The sequence below is a fragment of the Oncorhynchus gorbuscha genome, linkage group LG08, assembly GCF_021184085.1.
Source record: "Oncorhynchus gorbuscha isolate QuinsamMale2020 ecotype Even-year linkage group LG08, OgorEven_v1.0, whole genome shotgun sequence".
In the NCBI taxonomy this organism is placed as follows: Eukaryota; Metazoa; Chordata; class Actinopteri; order Salmoniformes; family Salmonidae; genus Oncorhynchus; species Oncorhynchus gorbuscha.
Window position 1 is genome coordinate 25,015,945 of NC_060180.1, and position 25,531 is coordinate 25,041,475.

The window sequence follows — 25,531 nt, forward strand, 5'->3', positions numbered from 1 at the left end:
TAGGAAAAAAATGAAGTATACTATTCAAGGGTCAACCAAGTCATTTTATTCCACCTGGGACCTGATATCCTATTTGGAACAGCTCCAAACACTTCCTCCAGATTAGTACTCTTTTTTTCTTCTTTTTTTTACCTTTATTTAACCAGGCAAGTCGGTTAAGAACAAATTCTTATTTACAATGACGACCTGGGAACAGTGGGTTAACTGCCTTATTCAGGGGCAGAACAACTCTTGGCCCAGACCCCTTGAGATTACTGCTATATAGGCCTATAAGAACACCTAATCACCTGCAATTGTTAGGCTATTACATGGTTTCTTGTGTTGAAGTAACAATGGTGTATACTTTTTGGTTTTCTAACATGTAACTCAATGACTTTCCCTTTTTTTGATGTGTTTGGAGGCATTCTGGAGGGGGGAACAATGTCTTTACATTTGATCTCTCATTCATTGTGAATAAAAATATGATCTAAAAAATATTTTTTAAATCCACACACATGCACTGTATTAGTAGGCTATATGTAAAGACCAGATTCAATTAAGAGTAGTATGATGGGTGAGAGTATTATCAAGTGCTTGTCAAATTGTGAGAGACTGAAGTGTGTGCAGCCTGCAAAAGAAATAGAGCAGAGCTCATGCCCTTTCATGCAGCCTTAGAATGTATAAAACAGCTAAACATATAGCCGAATGTTTGTATCACAACGAAAATTGTATAAATAATTAAGCACATACTGTAGTTGTACCTGTTTCTTTTATCTGCTCAACACAGAATAGCCGCATGTGCGAACTCCCTCAAACCGTTTGGAGAAAATATCCAGTGTATATTATTCATGTTCAATTGTATTCTTCAAACTATAAAATAATGCCACGGAATTCCAAGCAAACTAGTGTAGCCCAGAGCCATATGGCATAGCCAGATCAGGGCCTAAAATAAGGACAACTCAGAGTATGTAGTCTATTTCAGAAGAACAGAATAGCATTTTCTTCATATCATGCTTCTTTAGACCTGTCTAAAATAAATAATGGATTTATTGTGAAGGTGTAGTTTATATTACATGGTTTCATTAGACTTTTTAATATGTAGATGTTCCAAAAGTCTGCAGCAGTGGCTTGTAGGCTATGCGTGAAAGCCAGGAGATGCTAAATGTGTTTATCTTGATTAACAGTCAATTATCATGAGACCGGCAGTTATTTGCATGACAATTACCATCTGACAAAATGTTATGACCGCCACTGACCAATTCCTGAGGGGCTTTCTGGAAGATCTATGGAAAGACTTGAAAATGGCTGTCTAGTAATTATCAACAACCAATTTGACGGAGCTTGAAGAATTTAAAAAAAGAAAGTGTAAATATTGTACAGTCTAGGTGTGCAGAGCTCTTGGAGACGTACCCAAAGGATTCACAGCTATCATCACTGTCAAAGGTGTTTCTAACATGTATTTGACTCAGGGGTGTCAATACTCATGTTAGTGAGTTATTTCTGTATTAAATGTTCAATTAGTTTGCAAACATTTCTAAAAACATGTTTTCACTTTGTCATAATGGGGTATTGTATCCATTTTAAATTCAGGCTATAACAGAACAACATGTGGAATAAGTCAAGGGGTATGAACACTTTCTGAAGACAGACACTGTATGTGAGTAAGTACAACTCCCAATAATGCTTAGTAAGTGTATAGGATCTGTAATGGCCACAAAGCTGCATCGTTGTGTAGGGTTTTTACGTTGTACCACAGGGTTAATCATCCATTTTTTTAAAATTGTTTTTCATTGGGAGGATAGTTTTTCTTCTGAGATGTTAAAAATTATTCATTGCACAAACGTTGATGTCCACTCTGCTGTTTATGGTCTGTTTGGAACCAAAACTTGCATCGAGCAACATTCAAATCAAGCATTATCCCAGTAAGAAAGGCCAGCGGTTGAAGCGTTTGACTGTAGGAGAGTAACTTGTGTGCGTTAAACAGTCTTGTGGACATCTGCCGGGATTGGTTTCAAACTGCTGACATAATGTCAGAGAGGAGGTGGGCTGGCCAGGGTTTTCAGATTAAATCTTTCATTAGGCTCTCTTTGTACAGGTGGCAGTAATGTGGCAGGAGCCTGGCCTGAGACAATGACCCCTCTTACTTTGCCTAATACGCTGAGGAGTGCCGAACCTCCTTTACTGTCACTACTTCATACACACACACAATGAAGCATCTGGTGGCCTTTTCCTGTTGAGAAGTCTTTCTTCGGACATTGTATTGGTAAAATGTGTGTGTGATTAGGAGCTTTTGTCTGGTTCTTTGCCTTAACATGTATGTATGTGTATGTGTGAAAGTTTGGTAAAGTTGGATATTTAGCTATTTGTGTGTGATGGGGGGGGGGCAACTGCCTGCGTGCATGCTCCCAGCTCAGCTGGGTGTGTCTACTCTGGAACCCCCAGCAGGGTGAGGTCGGCGGGGTCAAAGTGATGAATTTTTATGGGTCTGTTCCCTGTGTTTCAGCTCTGTCCCTTTCTCTATGCTCTGCATTGCCTCTTAAAAACAACCATGCAGGGCAATTTGTCCTGCCGGGCCCTGGAGAATGGGCGAGCAGAGACGTTATATACCAGGGGGCAAAACACACTCATGCGCACACACACACATTCACCCCCACCCCAGCATCATGTTGTCCTGAATGATTTGTGGCCTGTCCATTATGCTTCAGAAAGGACAAATGCATTCGACAGGGCCCTGAAGTTAGCACAGGGGCACCCCTCCCAATGCCACCTATTGTTTTAGAGAAGTTTCCCAGATGTTATAATGCACAAGATAAATAGTGCACATTATCGTTACCTCGCGCGCCCCTTTTACCTCGCCTCATTTGAGATGGGGCGTCCCCCCCCGTGTGGCCTGCTATCACAGAACTTAAGCTCTCACACTCTGGGGCTCATGGGAAGCCATGCAAGTGTTTCTGTGTGTCTGTGTATGTGGGTATCAGTGTCTGTGGTGGGGGATGTTAAGGCAAGGCAGTGAGAAGGGTCGACCATTCTTCCGACCAGAAAGACGTTGATGCATGGAGAAGGGTCGACCATTCTTCCGACCAGAAAGACGTTGATGCATGGTCCTGACTAACCTCTAACCTGGTGTGAGTCTGGGTCAGAAATAGGGTAACAGTGAGCGTAGCAGGGTAAAGCCACAGTCAGGACTCATAATAAAGTGTCTCAGGGAAGGAGTGCTGATCTCTGATCAAGTCCCCCTGTCCTGTCCATGTTATCTTAGCCATTATGGTCTAAAAGGCTAAACTGATCCTCCTGATCCTTCTACTCTTACTGAGACGCTTTATGAATACTGAAAAAGATCTGTGACTACACCCCCCCCCCCCATGTTAAATCCCCCCTCCTAGTTCTTCATCCATGGCATTGGTGAATCCACTATGTTTTACATTTACATTTACATTTAAGTCATTTAGCAGACGCTCTTATCCAGAGCGACTTACAAATTGGTGCATTCACCTTATGGCATCCAGTAGAACAGTCACTTTACAATAGTGCATCTAAATCTTAAAGGGGGGGGGAGGGTCAGAAGGATTACTTATCCTATCCTAGGTATTCCTTAAAGAGGTGGGGGTTCAGGTGTCTCCGGAAGGTGGTGATTGACTCCGCTGTCCTGGCGTCGTGAGGGAGTTTGTTCCACCATTGGGGGGCCAGAGCAGCGAACAGTTTTGACTGGGCTGAGCGGGAACTGTACTTCCTCAGTGGTAGGGAGGCGAGCAGGCCAGAGGTGGATGAACGCAGTGCCCTTGTTTGGGTGTAGGGCCTGATCAGAGCCTGGAGGTACTGAGGTGCCGCTCCCCTCACAGCTCCGTAGGCAAGCACCATGGTCTTGTAGCGGATGCGAGCTTCAACTGGAAGCCAGTGGAGAGAGCGGAGGAGCGGGGTGACGTGAGAGAACTTGGGAAGGTTGAACACCAGACGGGCTGCGGCGTTCTGGATGAGTTGTAGGGGTTTAATGGCACAGGCAGGGAGCCCAGCCAACAGCGAGTTGCAGTAATCCAGACGGGAGATGACAAGTGCCTGGATTAGGACCTGCGCCGCTTCCTGTGTGAGGCAGGGTCGTACTCTGCGGATGTTGTAGAGCATGAACCTACAGGAATGGGCCACCACCTTGATGTTAGTTGAGAACGACAGGGTGTTGTCCAGGATCACGCCAAGGTTCTTAGCGCTCTGGGAGGAGGACACAATGGAGTTGTCAACCGTGATGGCAGGATCATGGAACGGGCAGTCCTTCCCCGGGAGGAAGAGCAGCTCCGTCTTGCCGAGGTTCAGCTTGAGGTGGTGATCCGTCATCCACACTGATATGTCTGCCAGACATGCAGAGATGCGATTCGCCACCTGGTCATCAGAAGGGGGAAAGGAGAAGATTAATTGTGTGTCGTCTGCATAGCAATGATAGGAGAGACCATGTGAGGTTATGACAGAGCCAAGTGACTTGGTATATAGCGAGAATAGGAGAGGGCCTAGAACAGAGCCCTGGGGGACACCAGTGGTAGGAGCGCGTGGTGAGGAGATAGATTCTCGCCACGCCACCTGGTAGGAGCGACCTGTCAGGTAGGACGCAATCCAAGCGTGGGCCGCGCCGGAGATGCCCAACTCGGAGAGGGTGGAGAGGAGGATCTGATGGTTCACAGTATCGAAGGCAGCCGATAGGTCTAGAAGGATGAGAGCAGAGGAGAGAGAGTTAGCTTTAGTATTTTTAGTGGGATTAATGAGCAACCCGGAGGGAGAGAGTGTGGAGCTCTCTGGTTGAACTCCAGGCAGGTCAGGTGGAGTGGTGGGGTGGGGGTCAGCCCTGATTTAGAGGCTTCCTGGGTAATGAGTGGGGAGGAGAGGGTATATTTGTTTTTGCCCACTTTGGATCCGGGCGCATCACCGTTTGGGAAGATGTCTCAATCATGCATGCAGGGCAGACTGATATGGCGAGGAGGAGAGAAGAGAGGAGGAGAGCGCTAAGCTAAACCCGCCAGCCGTTGGCACCACTCGAGTGGGTTGGCAAGTCCCCTCGCGCAATGGTGAGAAAATAATGGCACGCCATGACAATGCCACCGCCCCTGGTGACACAAAGGCCAGCCCTGCCCTGTCCCCACTTGGCGTAATGGAGAGTGATCTCTTTAAGTAACGGCGGCCCAGGGGTCATACTCCCTGTCCCGTCTCCCTCATCAAAAATAGAGATTTAATCACCGAAGCTCTAAACACACTCAATGGGTTATTTTTGGGGTGGAATGTCGGTGACGGGAGAGTGAAAAATAGGCATGTGAAATTATTTGATGGGATTAGGGTTGCAAAGGGCGGCTGTGTTACTAGAAACCTTTGAAGTTCTTTCAAGGATTTTCTGTAATATATTCCAAGACATTTAGTGGCATTTTTGGGTCCTTCAGATTATCACAGGTTTCTGAAATAATGTCTGGCCCTCTATGTGGCCTTATCACATGCAAAGTATATGTAATAATTGAATAAGATGATTTAAAACATAAAATGACAAAAGCTTTAAAACATTATCCTAAATATAAACCATTGGTGTTTAATATGAGGTTTTCAGCATGAAATATCCTTTTATATATATTTTTTTACAAACATATTTATTTGAATATGTTTATATATATGTTGTCAATGTTTTGGGGTCAAACTGGTGGAAGTTATGAAAAAGTAGTTAGTTGGAAGAGTTGTGGAGTTAATTGAAAATAATGCCATTGTTGATTAGATGCTTTTTTCATTAATTAGGCTATTGAACCATATGGCTATTGAACCATGGGACAATATGGACACAAATATAATAAATAGATACTTATGCAATGTGAATACTTTTTTTAAAACTACTGAAGTGTAAATTACCTAAGTTACGATAGATTGCTCTAGATTTTTTCTGTTAATTACCTAAATTACTTTACCAAAAGTAAATTATCGGTATCTTTGCAACTCTAGATGGGAATCACCCAGTGGCTAGGTTGAGTGATGTAAGCGGAGCCCCTGCCCAGGTTCTGTGGCGTAAATCCCATGAAGCCACCGCTGCCCCATTGCCATGCCAGGGCAGTCACCTGGCACACTGCCACACCCATGGACCCCTGGAACCTTACAAGTCATGGACTGGGGCCTGGTGGAGAGGACATTTATAACGTCAGATACAATTCAATGAAGGGCATGGTGATTAGTTGACCAATTGAATCAGGTGTGCTAGTACTGCAATAGATCTGTGGATTTGCTGTGGTTTAGTCGATTGCGGTTTGGGGAACACTGCCATATCGCAGGCACAGAAATGTGTTATGGATGTGTACGCTTTGTATGGGATGTGCTGAAAGGAAGTTATATCAGGGCAAGAGGGGATACTGGTTTTGAGTACAGTTGGTTTTCTTAGGTGTGAGATTGGTGTGCCGGTTGGCTTGTGGCCAGGTTGAATGAATGGGGGTTGTGTCATGGTTTTGTTGGTTGTGTCAGTGTTGTGTTTGCGTTGGGCTCAGCCAAGCTTCTCCATCTGTTTGCGTGGCTGGATCAGTAGCAGAAGGGGAAAGGCAGTCGGTGCTTTGAAGTGGGACAGATTGCTTTAACCTTGTCTCTAAAGAGAGCAGCTGGAGTAGAGAGGTCTTTTCACCGCCCGTTTCCTTCTCGGACACTGATGGGGAAAGGCTATACGGACACACCTGGTGCCCAAATTGATGACGTAGGTTGTGCAGCTGAGAGTCTTGTAGAGACTAATGGATTCGGTTCAGTCCGTCGTCCTGTTGAACCCTTCCCAGTTAGCTAGTTTATGCTGGCTAGCTGGCAACAACCACAGCATGGCTCTAGTTAAAACTTGTAAAATAAAGTGACATTTAGATGGGCGAGGGAGAATTGACTTGTAGTATTGGTTACCATCTGGATGTCACCGTGACATGCCAATTAGCTAATATAAGGACAAGCCGGTACGAATGACCAGTGCAACGGTGTTGTATCGAGGTGCTTGCCGACTTGAGCTGCTTCCCACTGGGCAGCAATATCGCATGTTGCCGCTGGTAGTGAAAACGGGGCCAATTTGTTCCATCCTACTTTATTTTATTTTGAGTAGGATAGCAGCCTTATACTCTCCCAAGTCCCAACTTCGGCAGACAAGTTTCAAATTCTCGCTGAAGTTTCTAGCCGCAAGCATAAACTAGCTACCTGGAAAGGGCCCATCAGGACGGCTGACTGAACCGAATCCGTTTGTCTCCACTCAACTCTCAGCTGTACGACATACGTCATCGATTTAGGCACCAGGCGTATCCGTGTAGCCTCTCCCACACCAATGAGATTATTCCATTTGAAGCACAAAGCAAGCGCCATCCCCCAAGATGCACAGGGGCAACCTCTCCTCTAACTCCTCGACAAACAGGCCCCCCCGTCTCCTGTGTTGACCCGAGACCCACAATGCAAAGCTTTTGCCGGGCCGGGGGTTCTCTTTGTATGGGCTGTTAGAGAGACTATTGGCGTTCCCGAAGCAGTGAAGACATCCCTCTGGACAACTCTACATATTTGTTTTCCTTCCAAACTTCTTATTCCTGACAGCTGTCCTGTTTTTTCCTCTTCTTCTCCCTCTTATCCTCATGTACCAAATGAAGAGCCATTTGTTCAACTCAAATGTGTTATGTTAATATCATTTGGGGGGGTCAATGAGAGCATGTTTAGATGTAATGTGTTATGTTAATATCATTTGGGGGGTCAATGAGAGCGTGTTTAGATGTAATGTGTTATGTTAATATCATTTGGGGGGTCAATGAGAGCATGTTTAGATGTAACGTGTTATGTTAATATCATTTGGGGGGTCAATAAGAGCGTGTTTAGATGTAATGTGTTATGTTAATATCATTTGGGGGTCAATGAGAGCATGTTTAGATGTAACGTGTTATGTTAATATCATTTGGGGGGGGGGTCAATAAGAGCGTGTTTAGATGTAATGTGTTATGTTAATATCATTTGGGGGTCAATGAGAGCATGTTTAGATGTAATGTGTGATGTTAATATAATTTGGGGGGGTCAATAAGAGCGTGTTTAGATGTAATGTGTTGTGTTAATATCATTTGGGGGTCAATGAGAGCATGTTTAGATGTAACGTGTTATGTTAATATCATTTGGGGGGTCAATAAGAGCGTGTTTAGATGTAATGTGTTATGTTAATATCATTTGGGGGTCAATGAGAGCATGTTTAGATGTAACGTGTTATGTTAATATCATTGGGGGGGTCAATAAGAGCGTGTTTAGATGTAATGTGTTATGTTAATATATTTGGGGGGTCAATAAGAGCGTGTTTAGATGTAATGTGTTATGTTAATATCATTTGGGGGGGGGTCAATAAGAGCGTGTTTAGATGTAATGTGTTATGTTAATATCATTTGAGGGGTCAATGAGAGCATGTTTAGATGTAATGTGTTATGTTAATATCATTTGGGGGGGTCAATAAAAGCGTGTTTAGATGTGTGTTTAAAGACCCAGGCACTTTGATCAGCCCGGCCACTGGCCCTACTTAAAGAGAAAGCTCTGTCCAGGAGCCCGCTTCCTCTTGCCTCCCACGCCCCCTACCCAAGCGGTCACATTACCCAGGGTGCCTCTATTGCAGATGCATGATCCACAGTTAGCGGTGGTGAGCTTGGGTTAATTCTTGGTCAACATCTGTCCTTGTTTTTTCACTCAAGGATTAAAAAAAAATAAAAAATCTTATGTCTGAGAAAGCACCTGGGCTCTCTTGGCAGTCCCGTCCTGCACGGATCTAGAAGACTTAAGCAGTGGCATGATGGGCTTCTCATTTACCCTGCCTCTTTGTTAGGTTAGGGGGTATCTCATGACGAAGGTCCCTGCATGGGCCGAAGGGCTGGTGGGTTGGTGGGCCGGGCTGAATTATACAAGGGATGTGGTGATGGAGTTTTAGAGGGACGAGGAGGGGGAGGTTGTTTTTCACGGAGGCATCCCCGGACGACAGGAACGCACTGTGATCAATGGCGTGCAATCAGCCGCCTCTGACTCCCATGACACACTGATCAGTCTTAGTCAATGAACACATGAATGAATGAATCAATCACATGTCAGGCCTGGCCACCGAACTGCTTAACCTGAACAACTGTGAGGACAGACCACCATCATACTGCTGGGTGTGTAGAGGACCCAGATTTGTAAAGTCGGCTCGCTATTCTGAAAAACTGAGTTGATTCTCAAAAATTATTACACTCAGATTGACTGGTTTTCCCTGAAATTGTATAGTTTCACTAAAATGTAGACCAAGTGAAATAATTGCCTCACAATACACGACACTGTGTCATTGTCGTTTTTTCTTGTTGAGCTTTCAGTTCAGAGTCAGAAACAGTTGGCAAAGGGTGTGACACAGAAAAGCTACATCATTGTGGACCAATGAGCCTCTCGGCTCTTAGAAGAAATTAACATACACAACTATGTGCTTGCTTGCGCAGGTATGCTTTTGACTTGTGACGGGGACATATTCAGGTATAGTGAAGCAACATTGATCCTTGTGCACAAATAACAGATTTCTTGGTCGAGGCTAACGCTTACTGGATTACAGAAATCATTTGAACATGAATGGAGAGGCCATTTCTGTTCTTGAAATATCTGGCGGTTTTTTGTCCAATAAGCTGTGTGGGTTTCTGGCAGTGCTGCTGGCTCTGAAGTGGCCAGGGATTTCTGCTTGGCTGGGTTTTGGATTTGCAAAGCTGACAGAAGGGCTTCGGTTGGGAAGAACAAGAGGGCCCAACGCTGCTACCAATTCACTAACTTGAAAGGCTAATTTGAATAAGATAACTTATTAACATGTTCTATTTTTTTATCTTGTTCAACTGTCCTCATGGCTGCGTTTTGTTTTCTGATTTGCTCAATTTCGATAAGTTGTGAATTCGTTCTAAAAAAAAACACTTAAGCGTTAAAGAACTTCAAAAGTCGACAATTTTGCGTTTTTCATAATAATCGTAATAGTGGATGAAAAATTAAATGTTTCGGATTATCTATTGCTGGTGTGGCTACAATGACTTTTTGCCAGGGAAAGTATATATGCCTTGCCCTTCTCCAGCTCCTTCTTTGGCCTATTCATTGCACAAAGCTGCTTAAGCACACTTAAGCGCATTAGCATTTGGATGGCAGGGGACCATATTGACCCTGCATTTGGAGGGCCTAAATGAGTGAAAGATGGAGCGATTTGTTAGGGCTTTAGAAACCAGCTTTAGGGGGGGAACTAGGGAGGGTTGTTCCACTTTCACTTACTGCTGGGTGTTTGTTCTAATCTGGTGTGCCATTTTGGGCAAGCAGGACTGATTTGTGACATTTCCGTCTAAAGGCCCTTTTTCTGCCCGTTATATTGGCTTGACCTGATTAACTAATCTGTGCTTTGAATTTCAATCAGACCGCTGTCCCTGCAGTGTGGTATGGGAACCACTGGTTGAGGGATTACCTCATTCAACTGTCTTCAAACACAGATGGTTGAATGTTTAACTAATTGTTAAAGGAGTCCACAAAGGGGAATTTAACCATGCACACGGTCCACAGGGTCAAGACATAGCACAGAATAAAGAGGGGGACAGTAAGATGGGGATTTTTTTTGGGGGGGGGGGTGGGCGGGTTCTTCAAAAATCTTTCTAATGCATAGTGGTGTTTATGTGTTCTGTGTGTGGACTGTGGAATGGCCATTAGTAATGATACGGTATAGCCCTCTGTACACACACACGCAGGGAGAGATCCTGTGTTTTACCCTTTGACACCATACGATACATGGTTACATTTGTTTTGTCCACGGTATGATATACTGTTCCATCCTATGAGGATGTAGGGAATACTGGCACTAACCCCCCCCCCCTTCCTTCTACAGAGTCTGTGTTCCACTGCCACCATGCAGACGGTCAGAGTAGGTGACACCAATGAAGTGGAGAAGCTAATATTCAGAGAATCAGAGAACGATCGCAAGGTATGCCGCAGCATTGATGTTGGTTCATAAGAAGATGTAAATGCACTGTGTACACACAATACCTGACATTTTTCACGTTTTATCAGAATTACTCATGTACATCACCTCACCTGAACACGGAATAGCTTATTTGTAATGTGCCTTTTATAAAGAAAGAAATGACTCTTTCACATAATCTTTCCCAATGAATCTTCAGGCCATCCTAATGCCTGATACATGCTATAGAGCTGACCCTAACCCGACCTGACCCGGTTGAAGATATTTTCATTTCACATTGTCCTTTCCAGCAACTATGGTGTATGCATAACAAGGCCAGGCTTTGCTCGGTTTGGCCCTATAGTGAGAATCCGGCATAAGTGAACAGGTGGAATAATAGTATTCAACACTTCAGACAGAATGAATGCTGCTCCCAACACCACAGCACATTACCCTTCATTAAATTAATTAAAGCTCTAATTATAAAGTGCTGGTTCAGATGAGGGTCGCTACTAATGAGTCCACTATTCTCCTACCCTCTTCTGCCCCTTTTAGGTTGTACTTCAACTTGAAAAGAAGCTTTTTAATTATATCAACCAGGACGTTTTCCGTGAAAACAATGGGGCCCTGGTAAGAAATTAATTTTGTTTAATAACTTTGGAAGGTTTATTCAATAAAAATGTTTATTGAGGTGCTTTAAGACATTCAGTTGGGAGTTGGGACATTCAAAGTGACAGGAATGTGCAACGTTTACTACATGTTGTCGCCTTTAGACAGAGGCCAAAATTCACTGTGAAACAAGTAAGTGAAAGTCACTGATGTGATTTTTTTTTTTTTTTTCTGTTGCAAAAATGCTTTTAAATGTTTTCCATTTTCCACATTTTCTTATCATCCTGACACCTCCTATTGAGAAACAGCTATACACTGAGTGTATGTGTGTGTGTTCGTGCAATTGGACACATGCAACACTGTATAACAGGCAATTGGACACATGTAAGCCAATGTGACACACATCAGGACTCCTCATGACCATTATAATAGCCAATAATCCATGTGAAACATAGGACTCTTCAAGTAGTCTGTCTGTTTGTGTGTATGCTGTACATACTGTGAGTGTATGTGGGGCTGTATGTCTGTGTCTCTGTGTCGGTATGTGTGTGTTTATGTGGTGTGTGTTTGTGCCCCAGGATGCCCCCACTTTCCTCTCCCCCCTCCCCTGCAGGGCTCGGCAAGATAAATGGCGTAATGGGGCGTCAGAGATAATCTGATGGTCATAGTCTAGTTAAACACACAGTGTTATGATCCTTATAAAACAAACTACCTTTCCAAAAGGATAAATGTTCCCCCTGCACCCCTCCTCAGAGGAAAAATAAATCCATTGCGTCCTTCATCAACTACTAGGCTTGACAGAAATGTAATTCGAGGCACCTCTCAAAAATAATTATTATATTTTGAGAGGAGTAATTATTGGTCGGGACATGATTGAATGTGTCCATGCCTATTGATTTTTGCTATGATTAATAGTTTTGTTTAGTCGATATTCCCATCGAAATTGTATAATGAATTATCCCCGCTGCTGTCAGGCCGGGACGATGGAGAGCCCTGATAAGTATTTGGGAAGATTACCTTTTCCGGGAGTCGTGGCGTCAAGGGACACAGGGTCTTGCTCCTCGGCGGAGGTAGAGGGAGCGGGAGTGGGCAGGGGCGGATCTACGTTCCCGGGAACCAGGATTCTGTGCAGACACATGCCCCCCTCCTCTCCACCACCTCCTATTTATCCAGTAGCGTATCTTCCATCCTGTAGCCCTCCTCTCTCCCCTCTTCATCATTGATTTTGTTTCAGTGCCTCTTTATTGTAACTTTATCAGTGTGGTGTCGGCAGACGGCTGGGAAGGAGGAGGGGTAAAGGGAGGGGGGTCCTGTTTGGAGTGATGAACTTTTATGTCAGGGCCGCTCCTCGTTGCCATGCTCCCTGCATGCTGGCAACATTACTCAAGCTGCAAGTTTTCCAGATGAAGTAAATAAATATATAAATAAAGACCCAGGCTAAACTTCTTCAATATTTTACCTGTCAGTGCTCTTAAGTGGTAACACAGCAGCATGCGAAATAAAATGTGACCTTAGCTAGGAAGATAAACACGGAAGGCCAGGGAGAATGGGCTTCTATGCTGTCTCTTATACCTGAATGCCTCGCTACATTGAATAGCTTATTGTGCTTTTGCTAGTATTGATCAGTTCCTCAGTCTGATCATGATGTATGTAGCATATGTATTATATACAGTGCCTTGCGAAAGTATTCAGACCCCTTGGATTTGTTCACATTTTATTGTGTTACAAAGTGGGATTAATATTGATTTAATTGTCATTTTCTTGTCAACGGTTTATACAAAATACGCTGTCAAAGTGATAGGAAAATATATATGGATTTTTTTATTAATAACAATGAAAAAACAAAAATATAGTCGTCTATTTTGTGACGTGCACCAGTCCCTCCTGCAGCAAAGCACCCCCACAACATGATGCTGCCACCCCAGTGCTTCACGCTTGGGATGGTGTTCTTCGGCTTGCAAGCCTCCCCCTTTTTCCTCCAAACATAACGTTGGTCATTATGGCCAAACAGTTCTATTTTAGTTTTATCAGACCAGAGGACATTTCTCCATAAAGTATGATCTTTGTCCCCATGTGCAGTTGCAAACTGTCGTCTGGCTTTTTTATGGCGGTTTTGGAGCAGTGGCTTCTTCCTTGCTGTGCGGCCTTTCAGGTTATGTCCTAGGGCTCAACTGACCTGAGCCCTAGGACCGTGCCCCAGGACTACCTGACATGATGGCTCCTTGCTGTCCCCAGTCCACCTGACTGTGCTGCTGCTCCAGTTTCAACTGTTCTGCCTTATTATTATTTGACCATGCTGGTCATTTATGAACATTTGAACATCTTGGTCATTTTCTGTTATAATCTCTAGCACAGCCAGAAGAGGACTGGCCACCCCACATAGCTTCCTCTCTAGGTTTCTTCCTAGGTTTTGGCCTTTCTAGGGAGTTTTTCTAGCCACCGTGCTTTTACACCTGCATTGTTTGCTGTTTGGGGTTTTAGGCTGGGTTTCTGTACAGCACTTTGAGATATCAGCTGATGTACGAAGGGCTATATAAATAAATTTGATTTGATTTGATTTGATTTGATATAGGACTCGTTTTACAGTGGATATAGATACTTTTGTACCTGTTTCCTCTAGCATATGTAAACTTCCGACTTCAACTGTATATAACGTAGGTACATGACGTAATGATGGCACGTAAAATTTTGCTCTATACGTGCAACACAGCATTCTTAAATTAGCCCACAATATCTGCTGTGTGGATCGAGCAGTCAACATACTATGGAACGCCGTTTGGATCTTTGCGTGTCAAAAAAGATACAGTAGCACTGGCAAAGCTGTACAAAAAACTATTGATTTTTGATTAAGGAATCCTTGTGAATAAGTATTATCTAGGTTGCCACTTGTTGTTTGCCTATTGAAATTGAACATCAGTTCATGAAAATAAATAGGCAGCAACAGGGTTTAAATTAACATTATAAGCAGCCAGCTAGCTTCATCTGGCTAGTTAGGCTCGACCGCACCGGGTTATGTGTTGTGAAGCTAGCCACAATAAGGTTTAGGCACAATTTTTTGTTTGCCTTCAAAATAAAAGTATGTCATTGACAGTAATGCAAATAGTAGAATTATGCCACACTTGTATTTTTAAGGCTAACCGCAAAGTCCACTATTGTGGCTAATCCTTATTGTGGCTAGCTTCACATAAATGGGTCCGACCACCATTAATCAAATAAGAACTGTCTCATAAATGAGGGTTATTTTACATGATGACACCTAGCTATATAGTTAGCTACTGAAACAGATGTTGTGTTATTTGACGTGTACTTTTTTGACACGCAAAGACCCAAACGGCATTCCATAGAAATCCTGGTTGAGAATGAAACGACTGAACAAATGAACATGAAACAGCACAGCAAGTAAGTGAAAGAAATAGGTTTTGATTATGTTTTACTGGTAATGTGGACATACGTAAATACCAGCACAATAACTGTTTGTCAGTGTGGTGTGTGTAACCTTTATTTAACTAGGCAAGTCAGAACAAATTGACATTCACATTGACGGCCTGGACGACGCAAACTAGTTGTGTGCCGAACTATGGGTCTCCCAATCACGGCCAGGTGTGATACTTCCTGGATTCGAACCAGGAACTGTAGTGACGCCTCTTGCACTGAGATGCAGTGCCTTAGACCACTTCGTCTATGTGTGTGTGTTTAACTATTTAACTATTTAACTGTACTAGAATGCTTAAAAGGCTGTTAAAATTGTAAATGTCGGTATCGGTATGTTTTTTTGGGGCTAGGAAAATATTGGATATCGGTATCGGACAGAAATGTCATATTGTGCATCACTAGCAGATAACCATAGACTTCCAGGCATTGTGCTAACGCTAGTTAGAAACTTGGTTCAAACTGCACGCAGGCGCATAAGCGTGATTCATCACTCCAGAGAATGGGTTTCCGTTGCTTCACAGTCAAATGGCGTACCTCCAACAATAATGGTCTTGGGTTATTTTTCATGGTTCGGGCTTGGCCCCTTAGTTCCTGTGAAGGAAATCCTACAGCATAAAATGACATTCGAGACGATTTTGTGCTTCCAACTTTGTGGCAACAGTTTGGGAAGGCCCTTTCCTGTTTTAGCATGACAATGCCCCGTGCACAAAGCGAGGTCCATGCAGAAATGGTTCACTGAGATCTGTGTGGAAGAACATGACTGGCCTGCGCAGAGCCCTGACCTCAACCCCATCGAACACCTTTGGGATGAATTGGAACTCCGACTGCGAGCCAGGCATAATCGCCCAACATCAGTGCCCTACCCAGGGACGCAAACTAGTCACCGAGTTTTGAATCCAAAATAGGTGACCTATGTGACTTGTGTAGATTCGATGAGAAACGTTTTTTTGGGGGGTGTTTGGATCACTACTGGCAGTATGCGAACAAGTGATGCGCGTTTGGAGCAATACTGGCTGTATCCAAGGTTCAGCCAATCGTTCACATAACAACAGAATGCAGCGCGCAGTTTGGCAGTGGGGTGGCAGGTAGCCTAGTGTTTAGACTTGGACTTGTAACCGAAAGGTTGCAAGATCGAATCGCCGAGCTGACAAGGTAAAAAATCTCTCGTTCTGCCCCTGAACAAGGTAGTTAACCCACTAGGCTGTAATTGAAAATAAGAATTTGTTCTTAACTGACTTGTCTAGTTAAATGTAGGTAAAATAAAAAACAGTAACGAAGAGGTAGGTGAGAAGCCTGACCACAGAGCCATGGGGTGAGAAGGTGATGAAGTGTACTTCATGAGCAGTAACCGAAAAACAACTGGCATTTGGAAAGTTTGAAGTGAGGGAGAAAGTGTGGTGGAACAACTATTGTTAGATTTTTAAGTAATGTTATCTTGCTAGCTGGATCAAATTCTCCATTAGCTAGCCAGAGAGATGTTGAGCAACATTAGCCACCTTAACTGATCAAATAATTGTGTTTATGATGTGAAAATGTGCTGGTTGATAAAGTCACAGCTAACGTTAGCTAGCTAATGTTACAACATCAGATGAGCTTACGTTGTAACCTAACCAATTCGCTACAGAATTAAGTGGTATACAACTCCCTGCTGTTCCTCAAGTTATAACGCGTTAGTTGCTTACTGGACCATGGCAATCTGTGTGAAATGTTAACAAATGAATGAACTAACTACCATCTGTGAACTAATGTTTTCCCTCTACAGTATGTGGTTAATTTTCAGAATGAGAGAATTAGGTGAAAATGAGGCGTTGCTTGTTAAACAAGTGGATTCAGGGATCAAGTGTGACTGAGGGGGATTATAAATATTTTTTACTCAGTGAATGTTATTTTTGCACACATGTAGCCTTGTGTCTACTATTGTGGCCACTATAATGGAGCAAAAATAGAATGCCAGTTTGTTTCGTTCTATTTTTACTTTAAGATGTCTTTTTCCCAAGTGCAATATTTAGATGTGTCATGCAGGTGAAAGAGGACCCAAAAGCGACTTAACAGAAACAGAGTTTATTAAAGTCCAAAACGGAATAACAGAAATCCTCTAGACTAGTAGAGGGGAAACAACTGGAGAAGCGGCCACAGACTGCAGGTCGCTTCGGGTAGGCGCAGGCCGTAGTCGACTGAGACACCTGCTCACACGCAGCATCTGATGAAGGCACAAAACACGACAGGACAGGGTGATACACAATCACGGCAAAAACACGACAGGACAGGGCGAAACGCAATCACAGCATGGTGAATACAATACAAGGAACCGACGGGACAGGAACGGATCACAAAGGAATAAATAGGGACTCTAATCAGGGGAAAGGATCGGGAACAGGTGTGGGAAGACTAAATGATGATTAGGGGAATAGGAACAGCTGGGAGCAGGAACGGAACGACAGAGAGAAGAGAGAGCGAGAGAGTGAGAGAGGGAGGGGGAGAGAGAGGGATAGAAGGAGGGAAAGAACCAAACAAGACCAGCAGAGGGAAACGAATAGCATGGGGAGCACAGGGACAAGACATGACAATAAATGACAAACATGACAGTACCCCCCACTCACCGAGCGCCTCCTGGCGCACTCGAGGAGGAATCCTGGCGGCAACGGAGGAAATCATCGATGAGCGAACGGTCCAGCACGTCCCGAGACGGAACCCAACTCCTCTCCTCAGGACCGTAACCCTCCCAATCCACTAGGTATTGGTGACCCCGTCCCCGAGAACGCATGTCCATAATCTTATGTACCTTGTAAATAGGTGCGCTCTCGACAAGGACGGGAGGGGGAGGGAAGACGAACGGGGGTGCGAAGAAAGGGCTTAACACAGGAGACATGGAAGACAGGATGGACGCGACGAAGATGTCGCGGAAGAAGCAGTCGCACAGCGACAGGATTGACGACCTGGGAGACACGGAACGGACCAATGAACCGCGGAGTCAACTTACGAGAAGCTGTCGTAAGAGGAAGGTTGCGAGTGGAAAGCCACACTCTCTGGCCGCAACAATACCTTGGACTCTTAATCCTGCGTTTATTGGCGGCTCTCACCGTCTGTGCCCTGTAACGGCAAAGTGCAGACCTCACCCTCCTCCAGGTGCGCTCACAACGTTGGACAAACGCTTGAGCGGAGGGAACGCTGGACTCGGCAAGCTGGGATGAGAACAGAGGAGGCTGGTAACCCAGACTACTCTGAAACGGAGATAACCCGGTAGCAGACGAAGGAAGCGAATTGTGAGCGTATTCTGCCCAGGGGAGCTGTTCTGCCCAAGACGCAGGGTTTCTGAAAGAAAGGCTGCGTAGTATGCGACCAATCGTCTGATTGGCCCTCTCTGCTTGACCGTTAGACTGGGGATGAAACCCGGAAGAGAGACTGACGGACGCACCAATCAAACGACAGAACTCCCTCCAAAACTGTGACGTGAATTGCGGGCCTCTGTCTGAAACGGCGTCTAACGGGAGGCCATGAATTCTGAATACATTCTCAATAATGATTTGTGCCGTCTCCTTAGCGGAAGGAAGTTTAGCGAGGGGAATGAAATGTGCCGCCTTAGAGAACCTATCGACAACCGTCAGAATCACAGTCTTCCCCGCAGACAAAGGCAGACCGGTAATGAAGTCTAAGGCAATGTGAGACCATGGTCGAGAAGGAATGGGGAGCGGTCTGAGACGACCGGCAGGAGGAGAGTTACCCGACTTAGTCTGCGCGCAGTCCGAACAAGCAGCCACGAAACGGCGCGTGTCACGCTCCTGAGTCGGCCACCAAAAGCGCTGGCGAATAGACGCAAGAGTGCCTCGAACACCGGGATGACCCGCTAACTTGGCAGAGTGAGCCCACTGAAGAACAGCCAGACGAGTGGAAACAGGAACGAAAAGGAGGTTACTAGGACAAGCGCGCGGCGACGCAGTGTGCGTGAGTGCTTGCTTAACCTGTCTTTCAATTCCCCAGACTGTTAACCCGACAACACGCCCATAAGGAAGAATCCCCTCGGGATCAGTAGAAGCCACAGAAGAACTAAACAGACGGGATAAGGCATCAGGCTTGGTGTTCTTGCTACCCGGACGGTAAGAAATCACAAACTCGAAACGAGCGAAAAACAACGCCCAACGAGCTTGACGGGCATTAAGTCGTTTGGCAGAACGGATGTACTCAAGGTTCTTATGGTCTGTCCAAACGACAAAAGGAACGGTCGCCCCCTCCAACCACTGTCGCCATTCGCCTAGGGCTAAGCGGATGGCGAGCAGTTCACGGTTACCCACATCATAGTTGCGCTCAGATGGCGACAGGCGATGAGAAAATAAGCGCAAGGATGAACCTTATCGTCAGACTGGAAGCGCTGGGATAGAATGGCTCCCACGCCTACCTCTGAAGCGTCAACCTCGACAATGAATTGTCTAGTGACGTCAGGAGTAACGAGGATAGGAGCGGACGTAAAACGTTCTTTTAGAAGATCAAAAGCTCCCTGGGCGGAACCGGACCACTTAAAACACGTCTTGACAGAAGTAAGAGCTGTGAGAGGGCAGCAACTTGACCGAAATTACGAATGAAACGCCGATAGAAATTAGCGAAACCTAAAAAGCGCTGCAACTCGACACGTGACCTTGGAACGGGCCAATCACTGACAGCTTGGACCTTAGCGGAATCCATCTGAATGCCTTCAGCGGAAATAACGGAACCGAGAAAAGTAACGGAGGAGACATGAAAAGAGCACTTCTCAGCCTTTACGTAGAGACAATTCTCTAAAAGGCGCTGTAGAACACGTCGAACGTGCTGAACATGAATCTCGAGTGACGGAGAAAAAATCAGGATATCGTCAAGATAGACAAAAACAAAAATGTTCAGCATGTCTCTCAGAACATCATTAACTAATGCCTGAAAAACAGCTGGCGCATTGGCGAGACCGAACGGCAGAACCCGGTACTCAAAATGCCCTAACGGAGTGTTAAACGCCGTTTTCCACTCGTCCCCCTCTCTGATGCGCACGAGATGGTAAGCGTTACGAAGGTCCAACTTAGTAAAGCACCTGGCTCCCTGCAGAATCTCGAAGGCTGATGACATAAGGGGAAGCGGATAACGATTCTTAACCGTTATGTCATTCAGCCCTCGATAATCCACGCAGGGGCGCAGAGTACCGTCCTTCTTCTTAACAAAAGAACCCCGCCCCGGCCGGAGAGGAAGAAGGCACTATGGTACCGGCGTCAAGAGACACAGACAAATAATCCTCGAGAGCCTTACGTTCGGGAGCCGACAGAGAGTATAGTCTACCTCGAGGAGGAGTGGTCCCCGGAAGGAGATCAATACTACAATCATACGACCGGTGAGGAGGAAGGGAGTTGGCTCGGGACCGACTGAAGACCGTGCGCAGATCATGATATTCCTCCGGCACTCCTGTCAAATCGCCAGGTTCCTCCTGAGAAGTAGGGACAGAAGAAACGGGAGGGATGGCAGACATTAAACACTTCACATGACAAGAAACGTTCCAGGATAGGATAGAATTACTAGACCAATTAATAGAAGGATTATGACATACTAGCCAGGGATGACCCAAAACAACAGGTGTAAACGGTGAACGGAAAATCAAAAAAGAAATAGTCTCACTGTGGTTACCAGATACTGTGAGGGTTAAAGGTAGTGTCTCAAATCTGATACTGGGAAGATGACTACCATCTAAGGCGAACATGGGCGTAGGCTTATCTAACTCTCTGAAAGGAATGTCATGTTTCCGAACCCATGCTTCGTCCATGAAACAACCCTCAGCCCCAGAGTCTATCAAGGCACTACATGTAGCACCCGAACCGGTCCAGCGTAGGTGGACCGACAAAGTAGTACAGGACTTTGATGGAGAGACTTGAGTAGTTGCGCTCACCTGTAGCCCTCCGCTTACAGATGAGCTCTGGCTTTTACTGGACATGAATTAACAAAATGTCCAGCAACTCCGCAATAGAGGCACAGGCGGTTGGTGATCCTCCGTTCCCTCTCCTTATTCGAGATGCGAATCCCTCCCAGCTGCATGGGCTCAGTCTCAAAGCCAGAGGGGGAGATGGTTGCGATGCGGAGCAGGGAAACACCGTTGATGCGAGCTCTCTTCCACGAGCCCGGTGACGAAGATCTACCCGTCGTTCTATGCGGATGGCGAGAGCAATCAAAGAGTCCACATCTGAAGGAACCTCCCGGGAGAGAATCTCATCCTTAACCACTGCGTGGAGTCCCTCCAGAAAACGAGCGAGCAGCGCCGGCTCGTTCCACTCACTAGAGGCAGCAAGAGTGCGAAACTCAATGGAATAATCCGTTATGGACCGTTCACCTTGGCATAAGGAAGCCAGGGCCCTAGAAGCCTCCCCACCAAAAACTGAACGGTCAAAAACCCGAATCATCTCCTCTTTAAAGTTCTGGAATTCGTTAGAGCAATCAGCCCTTGCCTCCCAGATAGCTGTGCCCCATTCTCGAGCCCGGCCAGTAAGGAGTGAAATGACGTAAGCAACCCGAGCTCTCTCTCTAGAGTATGTGTTGGGTTGGAGAGAGAACACAATCTCACACTGCGTGAGAAAGGAGCGGCACTCAGTGGGCTGCCCGGAGTAGCAAGGTGGGTTATTAACCCTAGGTTCTGGAGGCTCGGCAGGCCAGGAAGTAACAGGTGGCACGAGACGTAGACTCTGGAACTGTCCAGAGAGGTCGGAAACCTGAGCAGCCAGGTTTTCCACGGCATGGCGAGCAGCAGACAATTCCTGCTCGTGTCTGCCGAGCATGGCTCCTTGGATCTCGACGGCAGTGTAACGAGCGTCTGAAGTCGCTGGGTCCATTCCTTGGTCGGTTCCTTCTGTCATGCAGGTGAAAGAGGACCCAAAAGCGACTTAACAGAAACAGAGTTTATTAAAGTCCAAAACGGAATAACAGAAATCCTCTAGACTAGTAGAGGGGAAACAACTGGAGAAGCGGCCACAGACTGCAGGTCGCTTCGGGTAGGCGCAGGCCGTAGTCGACTGAGACACCTGCTCACACGCAGCATCTGATGAAGGCACAAAACACGACAGGACAGGGTGATACACAATCACGGCAAAAACACGACAGGACAGGGCGAAACGCAATCACAGCATGGTGAATACAATACAAGGAACCGACGGGACAGGAACGGATCACAAAGGAATAAATAGGGACTCTAATCAGGGGAAAGGATCGGGAACAGGTGTGGGAAGACTAAATGATGATTAGGGGAATAGGAACAGCTGGGAGCAGGAACGGAACGACAGAGAGAAGAGAGAGCGAGAGAGTGAGAGAGGGAGGGGGAGAGAGAGGGATAGAAGGAGGGAAAGAACCAAACAAGACCAGCAGAGGGAAACGAATAGCATGGGGAGCACAGGGACAAGACATGACAATAAATGACAAACATGACAAGATGTGTGTGGTCACAAGCCTTCTATTATAAAAACTGTCATGGCTAACTGCGATATTAGTGTATTGTATTTTTTCAAGACTTGAGTGTCATTTGCAGTAAAGTCTAAGCAACAAATAACATTGGTTTGCTTTCTTTACATTTTGTAGCTGTGAGTCAGGTTCACATTAACCACTTTTAATTTTACACACAGAGACGGATCATGTAGATAATATTCTTTGTTGTTTAATTAGTTAAAACCTGCATTTCCCCTTGGCAGGGATTGTTTTGCAAAAAAAGTGTCACCTTTTTGGGCCCTCACCAGTTTGGATCCCTGCCTACCTCACTATAGCTCTTGTGGCTGAATGGAAGCAGGTCTCCGCAGCAATGTTCCAACATCTAGTGGAAAGTCTTCCCAGAAAAGTGGAGGCTGTTATAGCAGCAAAGGGGGGACCAACTCTATATTAATGCCCATGATTTTAGAATGAGGTGTTCACCGAGCAGGTGTCCACATACTTTTGGCCATGTAGTGTATGATAAGAGAGAGTATAATGAGTCTGTAGCCTCTAGCCTGCTGGCTGTATTTGTTTGAGTTGACCCTCTCAAGGCGGTCGGCTATTCCCTGTCAGCGACAGTTTATCGTTTCCACAACAAATAATGAAGATCTCATAAAACGAAGAAAAAATATGGCCCTGCAATGACAGCCAAGTGTGTGGCTTAAAAATAAAATTAAATGACCTTTCACCTCTGTGTTTATTGATGGATTATTGGATGGCTTTTAATGGCAGCAGGTGTTGTCAGAGGGATAGTTTGACATGTTGTAAATCATTGCACAATTATGGGCTTGGACAACCACAAGCTGGGTTAGAGGGACAGTCAGCCCAGATACCTTTTATTCCCTCTGTCCCTTCAACTTCTCCCTCTTATAACAATCACAGCTACGGTGAATTAGGTGTGTGTTGCTCATTCAGGCGAAGTAAGAAATATGAACACTGGACTTGTTTAGGGGGGGGGGCACTTCCTCATCTTTCTCCTTGGCTATGATATTGCCTGAGCCATATCAGCTAGCAGCCCTCTCCAAGGTCATTTCAAGCTGTCAAACTACTCCGCCATCTTTATAATGCAACGAGCCCTTGAACCAATATAAACTGGGATTTTCTTTTACTGCTGACCTACCAGAACAGCAAATCATTATGCTTAATTGACCCGGGATGAAATGTAGTGTGAAATTTCAGCCCTTGGGTTTTCCAGTCAACCTAAATGAATTACTCAACATTCACTTAGAGGCTCTATACACACACACACACACACACACACACACACACACACACACACACACACACATCACGGATACACAGTGCGCTTCATCACCCCCCAACACAGCTCATCTGCTGCTTTTTAAAGGTGTCACTTCTCATCTCGGCTGCACTAACTCCACATAGGCAAACACACCTGTCCACACACACTCAAAGAAACACACCGGTGTACACACACCCCCAGATACTCTATTAGGGTAAGAATAGACGCAGACATGAGGTGCACACACAAACAGTGACAATTACATTCTGCATCTCTAGAAATGTTTACAGTCAATTATTTACATTATCAGACACACACACCAACTTTTACTGTACATCTTGACATTCTCTCAGTTACAAACTGATATGCTGGCTCACTCTTCCACTAAGGACTCTTCACACACACTAGGATCATGTCATTGGGAGGATGGTGGTGGCGCACAGTGAAGCGTGTAGCGCATCCTCTGGGCTCCATTCCTCATTCACAATGTGTGAGCTCTCCTGTGACCCTGCCTCCTGTGAGTTTGATGAATGTTACACATCTGCCCTCCTGAACCACAGAGACTCTGTCTGAGGGTCCCACTGCCTGGAAAGTAATGTCCACTGTTCTACACCACTGATACAGACAGACAGACAGACAGACAGACAGACAGACAGACAGACAGACAGACAGACAGACAGACAGACAGACAGACAGACAGACAGACAGACAGACAGACAGACAGACAGACAGACAGACAGACAGACAGACAGACAGACAGACAGACAGACAGACAGACAGACAGACAGACACAGATGCTCACACTTTACACGTAAGTATGCATGCATACAGTTGGCTACTCGCAGTTACCCACATAATCTTGCTCATACAGAAATACACAGCCATGTATAAATGTACCCCACATATGTATGTGATAATGTCAATCAAGGTTTAAACTAGCTTATAAACATGTATGTTCAGATTGTGGATTGATAGAATAGCGCCGGAGTGGATGGCCGCTGTTCTACGGGCTCCTGACCAATTGTGCTATTTTGTTTTTTTTGAACTGATCAAATTATTATACATTTTTAGTTTCGTACATGTTTCGGCCATCGTTTCAAAAGAGCTTCTGGACATCAAAACAGCGATTACTAACCTCAATTTGGATGAGGACTTCTATTTGAACAAATCGGAGGTGGACATAATTCTCAGACCAGGCCCAAATCCCCGTCATTTGGAGGAGGCGGAGGCAGCGCTACAGAGGCTAACGTGCAGGGTTTTTAATGCGACGCCGTGTGGATAAGTCGCTATTACCATCCTTTCTATTGGAAAACGTGCATTTACTGGAAAATAAACTGCATGAGCTCCGTTCAATAATATCCTGTCAACGTGATCTGAAGAACTGTAATATCCTATGTTTCACGGAGTAGTGCCTGAACAAGGACAGAACAGCTGCGTCCGGTAAGCTGAGGGGAGGGGTGTCTCTTTGTCAACAACAGTTGGTGCGCAATCTCTAATATCAAGGAAGTCTTTGGGACCTGCTCGCCTGAGTTAGAATACCTTGTGATAAGCTGTAGACCACGCTATTTGCCAAGAGCGTTTTCATCTATATTTTTTGTATGTGTCTATTTACCTCCACCAACCGATGCTAGCACTAAGACCGCAGTCAGCAAGCTGTATAAGGCCATAAGCAAAGAAGAAAATGCTCACCCAGATGTGGCGTTCCTAGTTGCCGGGGATTTTAATGCAGGGAAACTTAAATCATTTGTAACCACGAAAAAGCTCTAGATCACTACTCCACACACAGAGACGCATACAAAGCTGTCCCTTGACCTCCATTTGGAAAATCTGACCATAACGCCATCCTCTTAATTCATGTTTACAAGCAAAAACGCAAAGAGGAAGTACCCGTGATG

At 45.3% G+C, this 25,531-nt stretch overlaps 1 protein-coding gene across 2 annotated transcripts in view; it reads left to right on the top strand.

The window, feature by feature from the left end:
- The window catches only part of LOC124041396 (inositol polyphosphate-5-phosphatase A-like), a 300,331-nt gene that overhangs the window by 247,721 nt on the left and 27,079 nt on the right, over positions 1-25,531 (top strand). For both annotated transcript variants that reach the window (XM_046358921.1, XM_046358922.1), the window contains exons 10-11: positions 10,826-10,921; positions 11,453-11,527. In XM_046358921.1, coding sequence (XP_046214877.1) covers positions 10,826-10,921; positions 11,453-11,527 — 171 coding nt within the window. The remainder of the gene's footprint in view (positions 1-10,825; positions 10,922-11,452; positions 11,528-25,531) is intronic.